The 20,482-nt window shown below is 45.7% G+C and overlaps 1 protein-coding gene across 2 annotated transcripts in view; it reads left to right on the top strand.

Annotated features, from left to right (window-relative positions):
* FRMD3 (FERM domain containing 3) overlaps positions 1-20,482 on the top strand; it is a 347,328-nt gene that overhangs the window by 301,077 nt on the left and 25,769 nt on the right. For both annotated transcript variants that reach the window (XM_089679010.1, XM_089679011.1), the window contains exon 13: positions 9,759-9,889. In XM_089679010.1, the coding sequence (XP_089535136.1) occupies positions 9,759-9,889 (131 nt within the window). The remainder of the gene's footprint in view (positions 1-9,758; positions 9,890-20,482) is intronic.

Raw genomic sequence — 20,482 nt, 5'->3', positions numbered from 1 at the left:
GGTCTCCTCACACTGCTGGTGTGTAGAATTTTTTGACATAGGGTGCTGGCAGATTATGGGCCTCCTATAGCTGCTGCCAGGCCCCTAATCTGCCATAGGCCCCTATATACCGCCTCCTCATGCTGCTGCCAGGTCCAGAGTCTCTCATGGGTCCCTGTACGGCCTCCCATTGCTGCTGTCTCCATCGCCACACTCTGCCATGTGCCACTTTCAGGTCTCCTCACACACTGCTGGTGTGTAGAATTTTTTGACATAGGGTGCTGGCAGATTATGGGCCTCCTATAGCTGCTGCCAGGCCCCTAATCTGCCATAGGCCCCTATATACCGCTTCCTCATGCTGCTGCCAGGTCCAGAGTCTCTCATGGGTCCCTGTACGGCCTCCCATTGCTGCTGTCTCCATCGCCACACTCTGCCATGTGCCACTTTCAGGTCTCCTCACACACTGCTGGTGTGTTACATTTTTTGACATAGGGTGCAGGCAGATTACGGGCCTCACATAGCTGCTGCCAGGCCCCTAATCTGCCATGGGCCCCTATATACCGCCTCCTCATGCTGCTGCCAAGTCTAGAGTCTCTCATGGGTCCCTGTACGGCCTCCCATTGCTGCTGTCTCCATCGCCACACTCTGCTGCCATGTGCCACTTTCAGGTCTCTTCACACTGCTGGTGTGTTAAATTTTTTGACATAGGGTGCAGGCAGATTACGGGCCTCACATAGCTGCTGCCAGGCCCCTAATCTGCCATGGGCCCCTATATACCGCCTCCTCATGCTGCTGCCAAGTCCAGAGTCTCTCATGGGTCCCTGTACGGCCTCCCATTGCTGCTGTCTCCATCGCCACACTCTGCTGCCATGTGCCACTTTCAGGTCTCTTCACACTGCTGGTGTGTTAAATTTTTTGACATAGGGTGCAGGCAGATTACGGGCCTCACATAGCTGCTGCCAGGCCCCTAATCTGCCATGGGCCCCTATATACCGCCTCCTCATGCTGCTGCCAAGTCCAGAGTCTCTCATGGGTCCCTGTACGGCCTCCCATTGCTGCTGTCTCCATCGCCACACTCTGCCATGTGCCACTTTCAGGTCTCCTCACACACTGCTGGTGTGTTACATTTTTTGACATAGGGTGCAGGCAGATTACGGGCCTCACATAGCTGCTGCCAGGCCCCTAATCTGCCATGGGCCCCTATATACCGCCTCCTCATGCTGCTGCCAAGTCTAGAGTCTCTCATGGGTCCCTGTACGGCCTCCCATTGCTGCTGTCTCCATCGCCACACTCTGCTGCCATGTGCCACTTTCAGGTCTCTTCACACTGCTGGTGTGTTAAATTTTTTGACATAGGGTGCAGGCAGATTACGGGCCTCACATAGCTGCTGCCAGGCCCCTAATCTGCCATGGGCCCCTATATACCGCCTCCTCATGCTGCTGCCAAGTCCAGAGTCTCTCATGGGTCCCTGTACGGCCTCCCATTGCTGCTGTCTCCATCGCCACACTCTGCTGCCATGTGCCACTTTCAGGTCTCTTCACACTGCTGGTGTGTTAAATTTTTTGACATAGGGTGCAGGCAGATTACGGGCCTCACATAGCTGCTGCCAGGCCCCTAATCTGCCATGGGCCCCTATATACCGCCTCCTCATGCTGCTGCCAAGTCTAGAGTCTCTCATGGGTCCCTGTACGGCCTCCCATTGCTGCTGTCTCCATCGCCACACTCTGCTGCCATGTGCCACTTTCAGGTCTCTTCACACTGCTGGTGTGTTAAATTTTTTGACATAGGGTGCAGGCAGATTACGGGCCTCACATAGCTGCTGCCAGGCCCCTAATCTGCCATGGGCCCCTATATACCGCCTCCTCATGCTGCTGCCAAGTCTAGAGTCTCTCATGGGTCCCTGTACGGCCTCCCATTGCTGCTGTCTCCATCGCCACACTCTGCTGCCATGTGCCACTTTCAGGTCTCTTCACACTGCTGGTGTGTTAAATTTTTTGACATAGGGTGCAGGCAGATTACGGGCCTCACATAGCTGCTGCCAGGCCCCTAATCTGCCATGGGCCCCTATATACCGCCTCCTCATGCTGCTGCCAAGTCCAGAGTCTGTCATGGGTCCCTGTATGGCCTCCCATTGCTGCTGTCTCCATCGCCACACTCTGCTGCCATGTGCCACTTTCAGGTCTCTTCACACTGCTGGTGTGTTAAATTTTTTGACATAGGGTGCAGGCAGATTACGGGCCTCACATAGCTGCTGCCAGGCCCCTAATCTGCCATGGGCCCCTATATACCGCCTCCTCATGCTGCTGCCAAGTCTAGAGTCTGTCATGGGTCCCTGTACGGCCTCCCATTGCTGCTGTCTCCATCGCCACACTCTGCTGCCATGTGCCACTTTCAGGTCTCCTCACACTGCTGGTGTGTAGAATTTTTTGACATAGGGTGCTGGCAGATTATGGGCCTCCTATAGCTGCTGCCAGGCCCCTAATCTGCCATAGGCCCCTATATACCGCCTCCTCATGCTGCTGCCAGGTCCAGAGTCTCTCATGGGTCCCTGTACGGCCTCCCATTGCTGCTGTCTCCATCGCCACACTCTGCCATGTGCCACTTTCAGGTCTCCTCACACACTGCTGGTGTGTAGAATTTTTTGACATAGGGTGCTGGCAGATTATGGGCCTCCTATAGCTGCTGCCAGGCCCCTAATCTGCCATAGGCCCCTATATACCGCTTCCTCATGCTGCTGCCAGGTCCAGAGTCTCTCATGGGTCCCTGTACGGCCTCCCATTGCTGCTGTCTCCATCGCCACACTCTGCCATGTGCCACTTTCAGGTCTCCTCACACACTGCTGGTGTGTTAAATTTTTTGACATAGGGTGCAGGCAGATTACGGGCCTCACATAGCTGCTGCCAGGCCCCTAATCTGCCATGGGCCCCTATATACCGCCTCCTCATGCTGCTGCCAAGTCTAGAGTCTCTCATGGGTCCCTGTACGGCCTCCCATTGCTGCTGTCTCCATCGCCACACTCTGCTGCCATGTGCCACTTTCAGGTCTCTTCACACTGCTGGTGTGTTAAATTTTTTGACATAGGGTGCAGGCAGATTACGGGCCTCACATAGCTGCTGCCAGGCCCCTAATCTGCCATGGGCCCCTATATACCGCCTCCTCATGCTGCTGCCAAGTCCAGAGTCTGTCATGGGTCCCTGTATGGCCTCCCATTGCTGCTGTCTCCATCGCCACACTCTGCTGCCATGTGCCACTTTCAGGTCTCTTCACACTGCTGGTGTGTTAAATTTTTTGACATAGGGTGCAGGCAGATTACGGGCCTCACATAGCTGCTGCCAGGCCCCTAATCTGCCATGGGCCCCTATATACCGCCTCCTCATGCTGCTGCCAAGTCTAGAGTCTGTCATGGGTCCCTGTACGGCCTCCCATTGCTGCTGTCTCCATCGCCACACTCTGCTGCCATGTGCCACTTTCAGGTCTCCTCACACTGCTGGTGTGTAGAATTTTTTGACATAGGGTGCTGGCAGATTATGGGCCTCCTATAGCTGCTGCCAGGCCCCTAATCTGCCATAGGCCCCTATATACCGCCTCCTCATGCTGCTGCCAGGTCCAGAGTCTCTCATGGGTCCCTGTACGGCCTCCCATTGCTGCTGTCTCCATCGCCACACTCTGCCATGTGCCACTTTCAGGTCTCCTCACACACTGCTGGTGTGTAGAATTTTTTGACATAGGGTGCTGGCAGATTATGGGCCTCCTATAGCTGCTGCCAGGCCCCTAATCTGCCATAGGCCCCTATATACCGCTTCCTCATGCTGCTGCCAGGTCCAGAGTCTCTCATGGGTCCCTGTACGGCCTCCCATTGCTGCTGTCTCCATCGCCACACTCTGCCATGTGCCACTTTCAGGTCTCCTCACACACTGCTGGTGTGTTACATTTTTTGACATAGGGTGCAGGCAGATTACGGGCCTCACATAGCTGCTGCCAGGCCCCTAATCTGCCATGGGCCCCTATATACCGCCTCCTCATGCTGCTGCCAAGTCTAGAGTCTCTCATGGGTCCCTGTACGGCCTCCCATTGCTGCTGTCTCCATCGCCACACTCTGCTGCCATGTGCCACTTTCAGGTCTCTTCACACTGCTGGTGTGTTAAATTTTTTGACATAGGGTGCAGGCAGATTACGGGCCTCACATAGCTGCTGCCAGGCCCCTAATCTGCCATGGGCCCCTATATACCGCCTCCTCATGCTGCTGCCAAGTCCAGAGTCTCTCATGGGTCCCTGTACGGCCTCCCATTGCTGCTGTCTCCATCGCCACACTCTGCTGCCATGTGCCACTTTCAGGTCTCTTCACACTGCTGGTGTGTTAAATTTTTTGACATAGGGTGCAGGCAGATTACGGGCCTCACATAGCTGCTGCCAGGCCCCTAATCTGCCATGGGCCCCTATATACCGCCTCCTCATGCTGCTGCCAAGTCTAGAGTCTCTCATGGGTCCCTGTACGGCCTCCCATTGCTGCTGTCTCCATCGCCACACTCTGCTGCCATGTGCCACTTTCAGGTCTCTTCACACTGCTGGTGTGTTAAATTTTTTGACATAGGGTGCAGGCAGATTACGGGCCTCACATAGCTGCTGCCAGGCCCCTAATCTGCCATGGGCCCCTATATACCGCCTCCTCATGCTGCTGCCAAGTCTAGAGTCTGTCATGGGTCCCTGTACGGCCTCCCATTGCTGCTGTCTCCATCGCCACACTCTGCTGCCATGTGCCACTTTCAGGTCTCCTCACACTGCTGGTGTGTAGAATTTTTTGACATAGGGTGCTGGCAGATTATGGGCCTCCTATAGCTGCTGCCAGGCCCCTAATCTGCCATAGGCCCCTATATACCGCCTCCTCATGCTGCTGCCAGGTCCAGAGTCTCTCATGGGTCCCTGTACGGCCTCCCATTGCTGCTGTCTCCATCGCCACACTCTGCCATGTGCCACTTTCAGGTCTCCTCACACACTGCTGGTGTGTAGAATTTTTTGACATAGGGTGCTGGCAGATTATGGGCCTCCTATAGCTGCTGCCAGGCCCCTAATCTGCCATGGGCCCCTATATACCGCCTCCTCATGCTGCTGCCAAGTCTAGAGTCTGTCATGGGTCCCTGTACGGCCTCCCATTGCTGCTGTCTCCATCGCCACACTCTGCTGCCATGTGCCACTTTCAGGTCTCCTCACACTGCTGGTGTGTAGAATTTTTTGACATAGGGTGCTGGCAGATTATGGGCCTCCTATAGCTGCTGCCAGGCCCCTAATCTGCCATAGGCCCCTATATACCGCCTCCTCATGCTGCTGCCAGGTCCAGAGTCTCTCATGGGTCCCTGTACGGCCTCCCATTGCTGCTGTCTCCATCGCCACACTCTGCCATGTGCCACTTTCAGGTCTCCTCACACACTGCTGGTGTGTAGAATTTTTTGACATAGGGTGCTGGCAGATTATGGGCCTCCTATAGCTGCTGCCAGGCCCCTAATCTGCCATAGGCCCCTATATACCGCTTCCTCATGCTGCTGCCAGGTCCAGAGTCTCTCATGGGTCCCTGTACGGCCTCCCATTGCTGCTGTCTCCATCGCCACACTCTGCCATGTGCCACTTTCAGGTCTCCTCACACACTGCTGGTGTGTTAAATTTTTTGACATAGGGTGCAGGCAGATTACGGGCCTCACATAGCTGCTGCCAGGCCCCTAATCTGCCATGGGCCCCTATATACCGCCTCCTCATGCTGCTGCCAAGTCTAGAGTCTCTCATGGGTCCCTGTACGGCCTCCCATTGCTGCTGTCTCCATCGCCACACTCTGCTGCCATGTGCCACTTTCAGGTCTCTTCACACTGCTGGTGTGTTAAATTTTTTGACATAGGGTGCAGGCAGATTACGGGCCTCACATAGCTGCTGCCAGGCCCCTAATCTGCCATGGGCCCCTATATACCGCCTCCTCATGCTGCTGCCAAGTCCAGAGTCTCTCATGGGTCCCTGTACGGCCTCCCATTGCTGCTGTCTCCATCGCCACACTCTGCTGCCATGTGCCACTTTCAGGTCTCTTCACACTGCTGGTGTGTTAAATTTTTTGACATAGGGTGCAGGCAGATTACGGGCCTCACATAGCTGCTGCCAGGCCCCTAATCTGCCATGGGCCCCTATATACCGCCTCCTCATGCTGCTGCCAAGTCCAGAGTCTCTCATGGGTCCCTGTACGGCCTCCCATTGCTGCTGTCTCCATCGCCACACTCTGCCATGTGCCACTTTCAGGTCTCCTCACACACTGCTGGTGTGTTACATTTTTTGACATAGGGTGCAGGCAGATTACGGGCCTCACATAGCTGCTGCCAGGCCCCTAATCTGCCATGGGCCCCTATATACCGCCTCCTCATGCTGCTGCCAAGTCTAGAGTCTCTCATGGGTCCCTGTACGGCCTCCCATTGCTGCTGTCTCCATCGCCACACTCTGCTGCCATGTGCCACTTTCAGGTCTCTTCACACTGCTGGTGTGTTAAATTTTTTGACATAGGGTGCAGGCAGATTACGGGCCTCACATAGCTGCTGCCAGACATGTAATCTGCCATGGGCCCCCGTACCGACTCCTCATGCTGTGACGTTGCAACAAGGTGGAATTCAACCCTACATATGTTAGACCGCCTTTACGAACAGCTAAAGGCCATCACAGATTTCCTGATGTTAAAAGCGGATAAAGGTACTCCCTGTGTAACTTAGATGTCAGCCATTGGCAGCTCATGTGTGACACCTGCGCTTGCTCAGGCCCTTTGAGGAGGCCACGCTATTCGTGAGTCGGCAGGACTATGGGATGAATGAGGTCAAATCGGTCATGGGCCCCCGTACCGCCTGTTCACGCTGATGCTGGTCCCACAGTGTGACCTGGGTCCCTGTACGGCCTTCCATTGCTTCCACTCTGCCATGTGCCACTTTGAAATCTCCTCACACTCCTGCGGTTGTCCATTTTGTCATAGGTTGCTGGCAGATTACAGGCCTTCCATAGGTGCCACCAAGCCCCATATCGGCCATGGGCCCCCGTACCGCCTGGTCACGCTGCTGCTGGGCCCATAGTGTGACCTGGGTCCCTGTACCGCCTCCCATTGCTCCCACTCTGCCATGTGCCACTTTCAGGTCTCCTCACGCTCCTGCTGGTTTCCATTTTGTCATAGGTTGCTGTATGGCCTCCCATTGCTGCTGCCTCCACCGCCACACTGTGGCTCCAAACACTGGTTTTGGCCCCGTGACTGGCCAAAGGAGTGAAGTGTGCAGTGATTCTAAGATCGACGGCACTCATCTGCATGTCATACTGACAGACAGTATTATTTCTCTTCCCCAGCAGACTCCAAGGGCATTTAAATTAAAGGTACAGTGTTCTGCACTAATATTAAGTCTCTCTGAAGCCTAGAAACACCCTTTTTTAAGTTAAATTCACAGCGAATTTATTCGACTCGAATCGAATATTGTCCACGAATTCGCCGAATCAGTCGAATCGAATTTTTCATTTCTTCGCTCATCTCTAAATACAACCATAAACGCAGTGCAATACTAAAACATAATACAGTGCAAACAAACCAAACCAACCACCCACAGATAACAGTACAAACAAGCAAGCGTCGTCAGGCAGGCCGGGTCAATATCAATAGGGCAGGTAGGTACAGGGGGAGCAAGCGGAGAATGGTCGGGGTCACAGGCCAGGTTCAGCAGGTAGCAAGCAGCGTAGTACAGAGGGTCAGGCAGAGGGATGGTCAGGGTCACAAGCCAGGGATCAGAACAGGTAGCAAGCAGCGTGGTACAGAGGGTCAGGCAGAGGGATGGTCAGGGTCACAAGCCAGGGATCAGAACAGGGTCAGCAGAGAATCAGACAGGAACAGAGAGCAGGAACAGGATACAGGATGCAGGACAGATACAGGGCCCAGGACAAACACAACACCAAGGCAGAGTCTGCAAGTCTGGCCATCCCTTAAATACACCAGTATCATCAGTTCCAGGTGTTAGCTGGCTGAAAGGTTGAGTCTCTGATTGCTGGGAGCACCCGCTGGCCAGCCCTGGTACTGCAGATCAAAAGGCAGGTGAGTCCCACCATTGCTGGCCAGTCCATTCCTGACAACCGGTATGTTGCTGGACGTTCGGTGTTTATACCAGAGTGATGCCTGCTGCCGCAGGCATCACCCTGGTATCATTTTTTAGAACCAGCAGTTGGCTCTTCTGTAATAGCAATCCAGCCACTAGATTGCTATTACAAGCAGCGGGAGGGGGGGGCAGGACATCCCACTGGGAGACCCAAGACACCAGTTGACACATTTGCTGGCTGGCCGGACAGCCAAGCAAGGATCAGCTCTCTATTATAGTAAACCAGAATCAATGACTTTACATCACTTCCGGTTTATTCGGAAGTAAACAGCTCCATTTTTAAAAAAGAAAAGCATTCAGAAACACCGATCTTGGCATTTTTGAATGCTTTTAAGTGCAGAGGAGGGATTTGGGGTCTTATAGACCCCAGATCTCTCCCTAAAGAGTACCTGTCACGTGCCTATTGCTATCACAAGGATGTTTACATTCCTTTTGCCAACAATAACAGTGATCAAAAAAAAAATTAAAGAAACAGTGTAAAAGTAAAAAATAAAGAAAAATAAATTAATAATGGAAAAAAAAAATTAAAGAGTCTCCATCCTCCTGTGCTTGACTCGGTCCCGTGCATTGGCCCCACACGCATGCAAACAGCGATCGACCTACACGAATATCAGATCATGGGTAGTAATTCTAGCACCAGATTTCCTCTGTAAATATAAAGTGGTAACTTGTAAAGGCTTTTAAAATGTCGCCTATGGATAGTAAAATTTACGTTGTTTGTTGCCATTGCACAGGCATGCACAATTTTTAACAGCATGACATGTTTGGTATCTATTTGCTCGGTGTATAGTTTACAAAAAATGGGTTATGCATTATGTTTTTTTGCAATAAAATTAAAAAATGTGTATTTTTTGTCATAAAACATTTCAAAACCCATCAATTTATTCTGTAGGGCCTCTGCTTCAAGCCTCTGCTTGAAAAAAATATATAAGTATATAGTAATTTTCTAGCTAAAAAAAACCTGATTGTTACATGTGAACAAAAAGTAGTTAAAGACCTATCTCTAATGTACAGTGTGTTGCAGATAAGATTCAATATATTGTCAGCACAGCTGCAAGCTTGTTTCACGATGCAAAAGCTCACATAGAAATGCAATGTTTGGGTCCTATCATTAGGCATGTGATCATTCATCACTTGCATGATGAAGGGGCACAGTGTGGCCCACTCGTGGTTGTACTGATGACATATTGCATCTATGTTCTGTACTGAGACCATTCAGGAGCCATTACAGTACCCTAACCACAAAGTCTATTCCGGTATGGTGTGAGATAGGAATTATTATCTTGTTTCATACAGGAGGTACAGTTTTGATGGTGGAAAAACGTAAGTAACAACAAGTCTTCTTTGTAATATTTTCAGATTGGGCTGAGTGGTTATATTGCTGAATAAACTTGACATTGGTAACACAACTATTTTCTAGGGAGGCATGGGTTGGTAGACCTTATAAAGCAAAGTGGGTTTTATAAACTATTTTCTATTTCTGTAATAAAGAATAAGTGGAACATTGCTGTTGTTGTCCAATGCTCCGTGACATATTATATTGGAAATACAGCCTTTGTCATGCATATGCACATTGCTACTTCTTTACACACTTGCTAATGACAACATGTAATTCTCCCTTTTTTTGCTGTGTAGGTCATTAATACCCCACAGTCGCAGCTCTTACTCCTTGAACAAGCAGCTAATCATCAATATGGAACCATTGCAGCCTCTCATTCCATCTCCAAGTGAGGAGGATGAAGAGGAAGCAGCACCAACTGAAGAAGGTAAATACATTGATGAAGATTAATCTTTTTTTGTTAATTTCACTTTTCTTCTGTTGGAAAAAAATATACTGTGTGGATTTAACTAATATGATGGAGCATCAGATTGGTGCAGATACATATGCCCATAAACTCAGAGGCAGATACATTTGTCCATAAACCCAGAGGCAGATACATATACCCATAAACCCAGAGGCAGATACAATTGTCCATAGACCCAGAGGCAGATACATGTGCCCATAGACCCAGAGGCAGATACTTATGCCCATAAATCCAGAGGCAGATACATATGCCCATAAACCCAGAGGCGGATACATATACCCATAAACCCAGAGGCGGATACATATACCCATAAACCCAGAGGCAGATACATATACCCATAAACCCAGAGGCAGATACATATACCCATAAACCCAGAGGCAGATACATTTACCCATAAACCCAGAGGCAGATACATATACCCATAAACCCAGAGGCAGATACATTTACCCATAAACCCAGAGGCAGATACATTTACCCATAAACCCAGAGGCAGATACATATACCCATAAACCCAGAGGCAGATACATATACCCATAAACCCAGAGGCAGATACATTTACCCATAAACCCAGAGGCAGATACATATACCCATAAACCCAGAGGCAGATACATATACCCAAAAACCCAGAGGCAGATACATTTACCCATAAACCCAGAGGCAGATACATTTACCCATAAACCCAGAGGCAGATACATTTACCCATAAACCCAGAGGCAGATACATATACCCATAAACCCAGAGGCGGATACATATACCCATAAACCCAGAGGCGGATACATATACCCATAAACCCAGAGGCAGATACATATACCCATAAACCCAGAGGCAGATACATATACCCATAAACCCAGAGGCAGATACATATACCCATAAACCCAGAGGCAGATACATTTACCCATAAACCCAGAGGCAGATACATTTACCCATAAACCCAGAGGCAGATACATTTACCCATAAACCCAGAGGCAGATACATATACCCATAAACCCAGAGGCAGATACATTTACCCATAAACCCAGAGGCAGATACATTTACCCATAAACCCAGAGGCAGATACATTTACCCATAAACCCAGAGGCAGATACATTTACCCATAAACCCAGAGGCAGATACATTTACCCATAAACCCAGAGGCAGATACATATACCCATAAACCCAGAGGCAGATACAATTGTCCATAGACCCAGAGGCAGATACATATACCCATAAACCCAGAGGCAGATACATATACCCATAAACCCAGAGGCAGATACATATACCCATAAACCCAGAGGCAGATACATATACCCATAAACCCAGAGGCAGATACATATACCCATAAACCCAGAGGCAGATACATATACCCATAAACCCAGAGGCAGATACATATACCCATAAACCCAGAGGCAGATACATATACCCATAAACCCAGAGGCAGATACATATACCCATAAACCCAGAGGCAGATACGCTTGTCGTATTCATAGCACATCCCTTCTTATAAAGTCATAGTGTCTTTCTTTTTTTCCCTTTTTTTTTTAGTTTATTTTGGTTAGGAGAAGCCCAAGGTATATGAAGTGAACTGGATGTTATTTTATCTAAAGTACCACTCATTTGTAGAGCCACTTTATTCAAATTGCCTGCAGGCATGCAAAATACTCTGAGCAATTAAAATAATTTGAAAATGTGCAGACCCTTTGTAGTTCAATCACTAGACATTGGTCAGTGGAGGACTCTCAATATTTTTGAGAAGAATGTGATTATGTATTCATTGTGTGAAACATGTCTGTTTATGCCATATTGAGGTGAATTTTGCAGCTGCATCTGCTGTGTGTTTGATACAGCTGTCCTCTCAAGTGGGATAAGTTTTGTTTAGTAAAACAATTATATCACAATATTTCACATAGTCTTCTAGAAGAGACATTCTTAATACAGATACTTTCTTTAATATAAAAATGCACAAACTAGGACAATCTGCATTGTTCTTTTGGCTATAAACACTGTAGGGAGAAATGGAGTGTATTTTTAGTCTGGACATTGAGTTTTTACTACAATAATTACCTAAAAGCAATTATTGATAGTTTCAATATGTGTTATGCTTCCTATAGTTTGACACTTATGTAATCTACAGATTTGTAGATCCCCCCCATAGTGGTCCTCTAGTCTAGACCATTAAAACAATATTAATTTGCCACTCAGACAGTGTATTTCTTTTTTGTCAGTCTAAGTAAGAGAGAAACACTATAGCACAGTCATTGTGTAGCAGCACTAAACAGAAAGCAGAGGCTGCATATTTAACAAAGTAAAATGGATGCACCCATGTACATAGTGGGATTGACATGATAAAGAAATAGAGGTTCTTTGCTTTGTTTAGTGAATTGTCATAAACAAGGTGATGCCCTATTCACTTTAAAATACCAATTATTTTCTAGTAAATCCCAATAATCTGGAATCAGTCATAGTGGTTGCTGATCATGTGGTCAATATGTCTGTCAGCTGTGACATGGTGATCGCCATGAACGCCAAATACTTTCAGTCAGCAATCTAAGCACTGAAAGTATGATCTCTATAACTGATCCAGTTATTGTGAGATAGCTTAACTTACAGTCTTAGTAGCTTGGCAGTAACTCAATGCAAATGACATCTTGCAGATTGTAGAAATCTTTAATCTAAAACTTGTGCAAATTATAACAGAAGAACATCGGTGTTGGTTTTGCACAAAGCAGCCCCAGTCCTCCTCTGCTTGGGTCCACCGCCAGCACTCCTGGCCCCACCTTGCTCTCAAGCTGCTACTCTGTGTGTCTATTCACACACAGAGCCGTAGCTTGGCCCCCTCCCCTCTCCTCATTGGCTCACTGGCTGTGATTGTTGTCTCAGCCAATAAGGAGGAAGAGCCCCCAGAGAGATGAGGCTGTCGTGCACATCTCTGGATTGCGATGGGGCTCAGGTAAGTATTAGGGGGTCTTGGGGGGGCTGCTGCACAGAGAAGGTTTTTTACCTTCATGCATAGTATGAATGAAGTTAAAAAAAACTTGAGCTTTACAACCACTTTAAGCATGAAAAAAAAGGGTGGGACTAACAATATAGAGTATCCCCTAGCTACGGTGTGAGGAAAGGCTAAAATTAAAGGCAAACAAACAACAATGCATGTGTAGCATAATAGTATATATCACATTTGTCAGTCTATAGTAAAAACAGAGGAGGGTTTTTTCATTAAAACAGTGCACCAAATAAAAATCCTATGTATTCTAAAATACAGTGGGGCAAAAAAGTATTTAGTCAGCCACCAATTGTGCAAGTTCTCCCACTTAAAAAGATGAGAGAGGCCTGTAATTGGCATCATAGGTAGACCTCAACTATGAGAGACAAAATGAGAAAAAAAATCCAGACAATCACATTGGCCGATTTGGAAAGAATTTATTTGCAAATTATGGTGGAAAATAAGTATTTGGTCAATATCAAAAGTTCATCTCAATACTTTGTTATATATTCTTTGTTGGCAATGACAGAGGTCAAACGTTTCCTGTAAGTCTTCACAAGGTTGGCACACACTGTTGCTGGTATGTTGGCCCATTCCTTCATGCAGATCTCCTCTAGAGCAGTGATGTTTTGGGGCTGTCGCTGGGCAACACAGACTTTCAACTCCCTCCAAAGGTTTTCTATGGGGTTGAGATCTGGAGACTGGCTAGGCCACTCCAGGACCTTGAAATGCTTCTTATGAAGCCACTCCTTTGTTGCCCGTGCGGTATGTTTGGGATCATTGTCATGTTGGAAGACCCAGCCACGTTTCATCTACAATGCCCTTGCTGATGGAAGTTTGCACTCAAAATCTCACGATACATGGCCCCATTCATTCTGTCCTGTACATGGATCAGTCATCCTGGTCCCTTTGTGGAGAAACAGCCCCAAAGCATGATGTTGCCACCCCCATGCTTCACAGTAGGTATGGTGTTCTTTGGATGCAACTCGGCATTCTCTCTCCTCCAAACACGATGAGTTGTGTTTCTACCAAACAGTTCTATTTTGGTTTCATCTGACCATATGACATTCTCCCAATCCTCTTCTGGATCATCCAAATGCTCTCTAGCAAACTTCAGACGGGCCCCGAAATGTACTGGCTTAAGCAGGGGGACACGTCTGGCACTGCAGGATCTGAGTCCCTGGCAGCGTAGTGTGTTACTGATGGTAGCCTTTGTTACATTGGTCCCAGCTTTCTGCAGGTCATTCACTAGGTCCCCCGTGTGGTCCTGGGATTTTTGCTCACCGTTCTTGTGATCATTTTGACCCCACGGGGTGAGATCTTGCGCGGAGCCCCAGATCGAGGGAGATTATCAGTGGTCTTGTATGTCTTCCATTTTCTAATTATTGCTCCCACAGTTCATTTGTTCACACCAAGCTGCTTGCCTATTGCAGATTCAGTCTTCCCAGCCTGGTGCAGGTCTACAATTTTGTTTCTGGTGTCCTTCGACACCTCTTTGGTCTTCACCATAGTGGAGTTTGGAGTGTGACTGTTTGAGGTTGTGGACAGGTGTCTTTTACACTGATAACAAGTTCAAACAGGTGCCATTGATACAGGTAATGAGTGCAGGACAGAGGAGCCTCTTAAAGAAAAAGGTACAGGTCTGTGAGAGCCAGAAATCTTGCTTGTTTGTAGGTGACCAAATACTTATTTTCCACCATAATTTGCAAATAAATTCTTTCCAAATCAGCCAATGTGATTGTCTGGATTTTTTTTCTCATTTCGTCTCTCATAGTTGAGGTCTACCTATGCCAATTACAGGCCTCTTTCATCTTTTTAAGTGGAAGAACTTGCACAATTGGTGGCTGACTAAATACTTTTTTGCCCCACTGTACATGTATAAATAACTTTTAGGTATGCAGATTAATTTTAAGTATTGCTACATTCAGCCTGGACATCTAGGCATCAATGATTTCTGATCTTGGAAGGATTAATAAAGTTATTTAAATAAGGAGATGCTTTTAATCTCAAATGAATCGACTGTGGGAAGGTTCAGTGCCAAGTGCTATCACTTGAAGTTCCTCTTGGAGCTATGCCAACAAGCCTACCTCACTCAATCCTCCAAAACACAGCCAACTCTGTTCCTTGGGGCAAAGAAAGCTGCAGGATTACTTCCATATTTTTCTAGTTCCACCTGTAAATCTGTTAGAGCCCCTGACACCTAAGCCCTACTGTTTGTCCATTTCTTTGATGGACAGTCTCAATGACAAATAGTATGGCTTAGTATGTGAGAAAAGATGGGTCTAGACACCTAACCCATGTGACTTAATAGGTTTCATTAAATAGGAACAATTAAGAACTCTGGGTACTTAGGGTATTCAAACGGACCTGATGTGCTGGCCCCTGAAGGTGCTCCTATCCACTGCCAGCACTGGATCAGGTAAGTATTTTGCACTTCAGCTGTAGTTAATATTGTTGAGTTAATTTCTCATTTATCTCTCATGCACACTTAACATTTAGATAAAGCTGGTAATGTTAGCTGTGTAAAGTCACGTTAAAAACGTGAACTTTCTCAGCTTTTTTAGTGTTTTTGCATTAGCATTTAGCGGCGTTTTGCTGCGATTAGCTGCGTTTTCCCACATTTGCAGTTTTAGCATTTTACAAAAATAAAAAAATTTGGGGGTGGTCAAACAAGTCCGAAAACGCTGGTTTTTGGCGGTTTACCACGTTTTTCAGCGTTAGAGCATTTTTACAGCTAAAAACTCCTCTAGAAACCCACTAGTCCTGGGTTTTTTTTCCAGCCAAAAAACGCCCCTGCCAAAAAAATGTTACAGTCTATATAAGATTACAGTCTATGTGTACATGGACACATATGATAACATGTTGGGGGTTTACTAGCTGTAGAAAAAAATGTCAAAAGCCAAAAACAGCCAGTGTAAAAACGTCAAGTGTGCATGAGGGCTTAAACCTATGAAGCTATGTAAGACCCACATTTTTATGTGCATACAAGAGAGCTTTTTGTATTGACACCTGTACCTATTTTACAGTCCCATTTGCAAAAGTTATGCCAGCTTTCACTATTTCAGGCACTAATCTATATCTGAAGTCAGGCATATTCTGACCAGTCTGCAAGCCAGGTAATCAAATCAGCTGGTTTTATGAGTTTATGTAGCTAGGCATACATTGCAGAACAAGCATTTTTTAAAATTCAAAAAACATTTTCTAGGTTTAGCCTTCACTTTCTGTTAAAACAAGAAAATATGAGGTGTTGAGTTTTTTTATTTCTTTATCTTTTAAATTATGCTGCGTATAGTGCATGCAGGGCACTTTATTGTTGAGGGCTAGTAGTGATATTATGTGGTTGGGTTTTAATCTCCTAAAAAATGACATAATTTACAAATCCATCATTGTGCTTAGAAAATGGATTCTATGCATCACATTATAAGTGCATTGCATAGTGATCTCCCTTGTGCATTACCAAATTCGTTTTTTCACTTTGTCACTGTAGTTATTGCCATAAAGAAACCCATTTTCTGTAGACAATATAGATAAAGCTTTATTATTAATAGAGATTAGCTTGGGCTCATCTCTAACCCAAACTCCTGCTTTTTTGTACCTCATTGAGCTGTAGACCAGGTTATTTCGTGCTCCACAACTCATGTGAGCTGTATGTTCTGTGCCCTGCATCACATTGGAGTAGAAAATAAGTGTAAGTTCAAAGTTTGGGTTACAGATGAGTTCAGAGTATATCCAAGGTCGTCTCTAATTATTAAACCCAAAACCAAAAATTTTATTTATTTTAGCTCACCAATCATTAGCTAGCTGCATTAGTTTTCTTTTTTAGGCTTTATTTTATCTCTGTTTTCACCTGGTGATCTGGCCAGAAACACACTTCCTGTGTTAGAATGCCTCACTCTGAATGAAGGAGAACAGGGGCACTTTTAGACTGCAGCCTTATTAATCTGGGGGGAGGGGCATGTTAGATGTACTAGCTGATTTAGATACATTAACAAATTGAAGCTGAACTCCAGTTCACACTTTATAAGCAGTTACAGCGAACATTTTTTTTTTCCTGTTGGGATACAGGTTTTACATAAATACATAAAACCGATCACTGTAAGCACCTCTGTCAGTGTTGAATGGTTTGTCTCATCCCTGTAACTGATACATCTACAAGAGATTTTGTTCTTTTGAAAACAAAAGACTTACTGACCAGATAAAAGAAAGAAAAGCCTAAAAAAGAGAAAGAATGCAGATATAATATCTAAGACTTGGTAAGCTGCAATCTAATAAATGTTTCCTTTTGGTTTTTTTTTACAGCTTTAAAGTCAGGAATTTAATTACTCCAAGTAACTAAAAATGTATTAAGATAAGTAAAATATGCAAATGGTATCCCAAGGAAGGCCATTAGAACCTGATAGACCCACCCCAGACTATGTCATAGGGATTTCTTATAGATTTATAGATTTCAGTGTAATGTCATTTGTATTGCAGTTGTAGTCAACCAGAACTGAAATTTGGTGGAGTTCAGATTGGAACCTTTCAAGCAGTGGATTTGGATAATGGGGTCACAAATTGAAGTATAATTTAGAAATGATCTGGAAAGGCACTGATGAAAGCAGACATTCCTCTTCTCATGTGCCATTTACTAATTGTGGGCCAACAATGCCCCAGGACTGTTATGTGAGGTTTGGAGTCAGCTTCATTAGAACCATTTGACAAAGGCATTTTGCATGGTAACAGTAACAGACTAATGTGAACTTTTGTATACATTCTTTGATACATTTTGGAGTTAATATTAATGATCTCTGAGAATATTTCCCATAACTGGCTTTTTAGAAATATTTATACTAAAGTTACCTGCCAGTTAAGGTGCAAACTAGAAATGCTTCCCGTAACACTATAAAAAGATGTGAACCCAAAGGAACGCTGCCCCTGACTCTTTCACTTTTTCTCCGAGACCCCCACAGCAAGCCTGCACCTGAGCAAAGGACATCCATTCCAGCCTAGAAAACATTTGTGTGAGTCTAGGTGCTTTTTACGTGTATTACTATCTACTTTAGCTGTGCCTCCAAATTACAACTGCTATGACCCCGCTGATAAAAACTCTGTGTTGTTTTGTTGTGAACTCTAATGTTATTTTTTCCTTTCTATATGTTTAGTTACTTGACCTATCTGCATCCTGCTTGTCAAATCTTACTCCCTACTTTATCTTGCATATGGCTTGTGTGTGCTGCTCTCAACTTAATGCATTGTGGATCTGTTAGTCCTTAAGGTTTGCATCCAGTACAAGTGTGGCTGAATTTTCTTAGCATTCAGAGCTGTACATTCATTACTTCAGATAAGTGGTGGTCAACTTTCTTGAAATGGGGGGCCTCCAGTGTGGCCCCCAACATCACCAAAGTGTCAGATACAGCAGAATATAGTCAAAGACTATGAGCATGATACAAGAGATGGTCAGAGACTGCGGACATGATACAAGAGATGATCAGAGACTGTAGACATGATACAGGGGATGGTCAGAGACTGCGAACATTATGCAGGAGAAGGTAAGAGACTGCAGACATGCTGTAGGAGACTCTCAGGCTGTGAACAATATAGGAGTTCTTGGAGACTGGGAACATGCTTCAGGTGACAGTCATAGATTGGAGACACATTACATGAGACTGCTAGAAATCACTGCTATAACAGGGCAATAGGAAGCACAGATTAGCATCTGCAGGGGCCCCGAGGACTGCACAAAATGTGCCAAAGGACTGCATGTGGCCCTCAGGCCACAGATCAGGCACCAGGGCTTCAGATCATTCTTTTTTTTTTTAATTGATCAAATAGTTGTTTATTAACAAGTTTTGTAGGTTTTACAAAAACAATACAAAACAATACACAACAATAATAAAAAAAATAGAAAATGGTACATTGAAAAGACTAGTGTACATTGCCCTATACACAAACATAGTGACATTGCAATACAAGTGTAGTGTAGATATAAGAAAATGACAGTGACAATATGTATAAAGAACGACTCACTCCCCGTCTCACCCAGGTAATGCCAAGTACAGCAAGGTTTAATCGTATATACCAGAACAAGTATATGTGAACATACTAGAACCACACTCTAACCAAAGAACAGGAAAGTGTGTCACAACTAGAGCTGGCCTGTAAATCGGTGCACTTCTACTATACCTATATCAGTTAGATACATACACCTAGCGGATTGATAGACACTGAGATATATTTACAAAGTCTGAGGCAATGCAGTTCCTTTTCCTTTGAAATATTTGTAAAGACACTAGAGCCAGTGGAGCAAGGCATGGGGTCTGCAGCCAATGATCCTATAGTTTCTCAAATTTGCAGGGGATACCCCTTTGTTTGAGAATATGATGCTTTTCAAGAAGGGTAGAATTAACCTGCGTGCACCAGTCCTCAAACTTTGCTGGCAATACATTTACGTGCCAGGAATAGCAGTCTGGTAATAGAGGTTCTGATCTGCAGCGCTACAGCATAAAGGCTTCTTCATCCAAGAATCCTAATACACGTCAAGGGATCATTGTTCAAGTTTACCTGGAATGATTTATTTATAGTATCAATAATAAAATGCCAGTAGTGGACCGACTTGGGGCAGTGCCAGAACATATGTAATGATTCACAGGTGAGCCATGGCATCTAGGACAATCAGGGCTCTCCTTATGGTTTCACTGATGGAGCTTCAGCGGCATTCTACATACCTTGTGTATTACAAATAATTCAGACAACCATTTCAGATTATTCATTAATAATCAACACAGTGGGGTAGATTTACTAAAACTGGACCACTCAGAATCTGGTGGTAGTCAATCAGTTTCTAACTTCAGCTTGTTCAGTTAAGCTTTGACAATAAAACCTGAAAACTGGTTGGTTTCTATGCAGAGCTGCACAAGATTTTGCACCATGCAGTTTTAGAGAATAACCCCTAGTGGTAGCATAATAGTGACCATGGACTGGACTACTATTGCTGGGTGGGTCTGCGTTGAATACTTTTGAGCTGCTGACCTGGAACAATTTGCAGTACATAAAAAGCAAAGAAGTTCAGAGTTCTCTGTATCTTTTTGTTGTTCTGGCTCAGGCACAGAAAACATTCATGCTAATACATCAGCTTGGCAACCAGACAGCTAGCATTTACACATTTACTAAACAGGCAGGATATCTTTCAAGTATGCACCCCAAGGTGATTGCATGCAGACTGACTTACATTATAGTGTGTCTCGGAAGCCCTGAAACTTGTTTTGTTCTATTATGCAGATATTTACTAGCATCTGTACTTTAGACTGACTCCAAAGCCTTACTATTATAAATGGCCTCTTTTAGTAAAGCAGCCAAATTGCATCACCTGCATGGGCAGCACAGTGGCTAAATGTTTAACACATCTGCCTGGAAGTACTAGGGTTGTTAGTTCAAATCCCAGCCACAGCACCTGCCTGGAGTTTGCATGTTCCCCTGTGCCTGTGTGGGTTTCCTCCAGATACTCCGGTTTCCTTCCACACTCCAAAGACATGCTGGTAGTTTAATTGGCTCTAGCATGTGTATGTATGAATATAAGTTAGGGACCTTAGAGTGTACACCTCTTAAGGGTTAGGGAC

The sequence above is a fragment of the Staurois parvus genome, unplaced genomic scaffold (assembly GCF_062004578.1).
Source record: "Staurois parvus isolate SC_StPar_1 unplaced genomic scaffold, SC_StPar_1.0 ptg000215l, whole genome shotgun sequence".
In the NCBI taxonomy this organism is placed as follows: Eukaryota; Metazoa; Chordata; class Amphibia; order Anura; family Ranidae; genus Staurois; species Staurois parvus.
The sequence above is the reverse complement of the archived record's forward strand: the minus strand, read 5'-3'. Positions and strand labels throughout refer to the sequence as shown.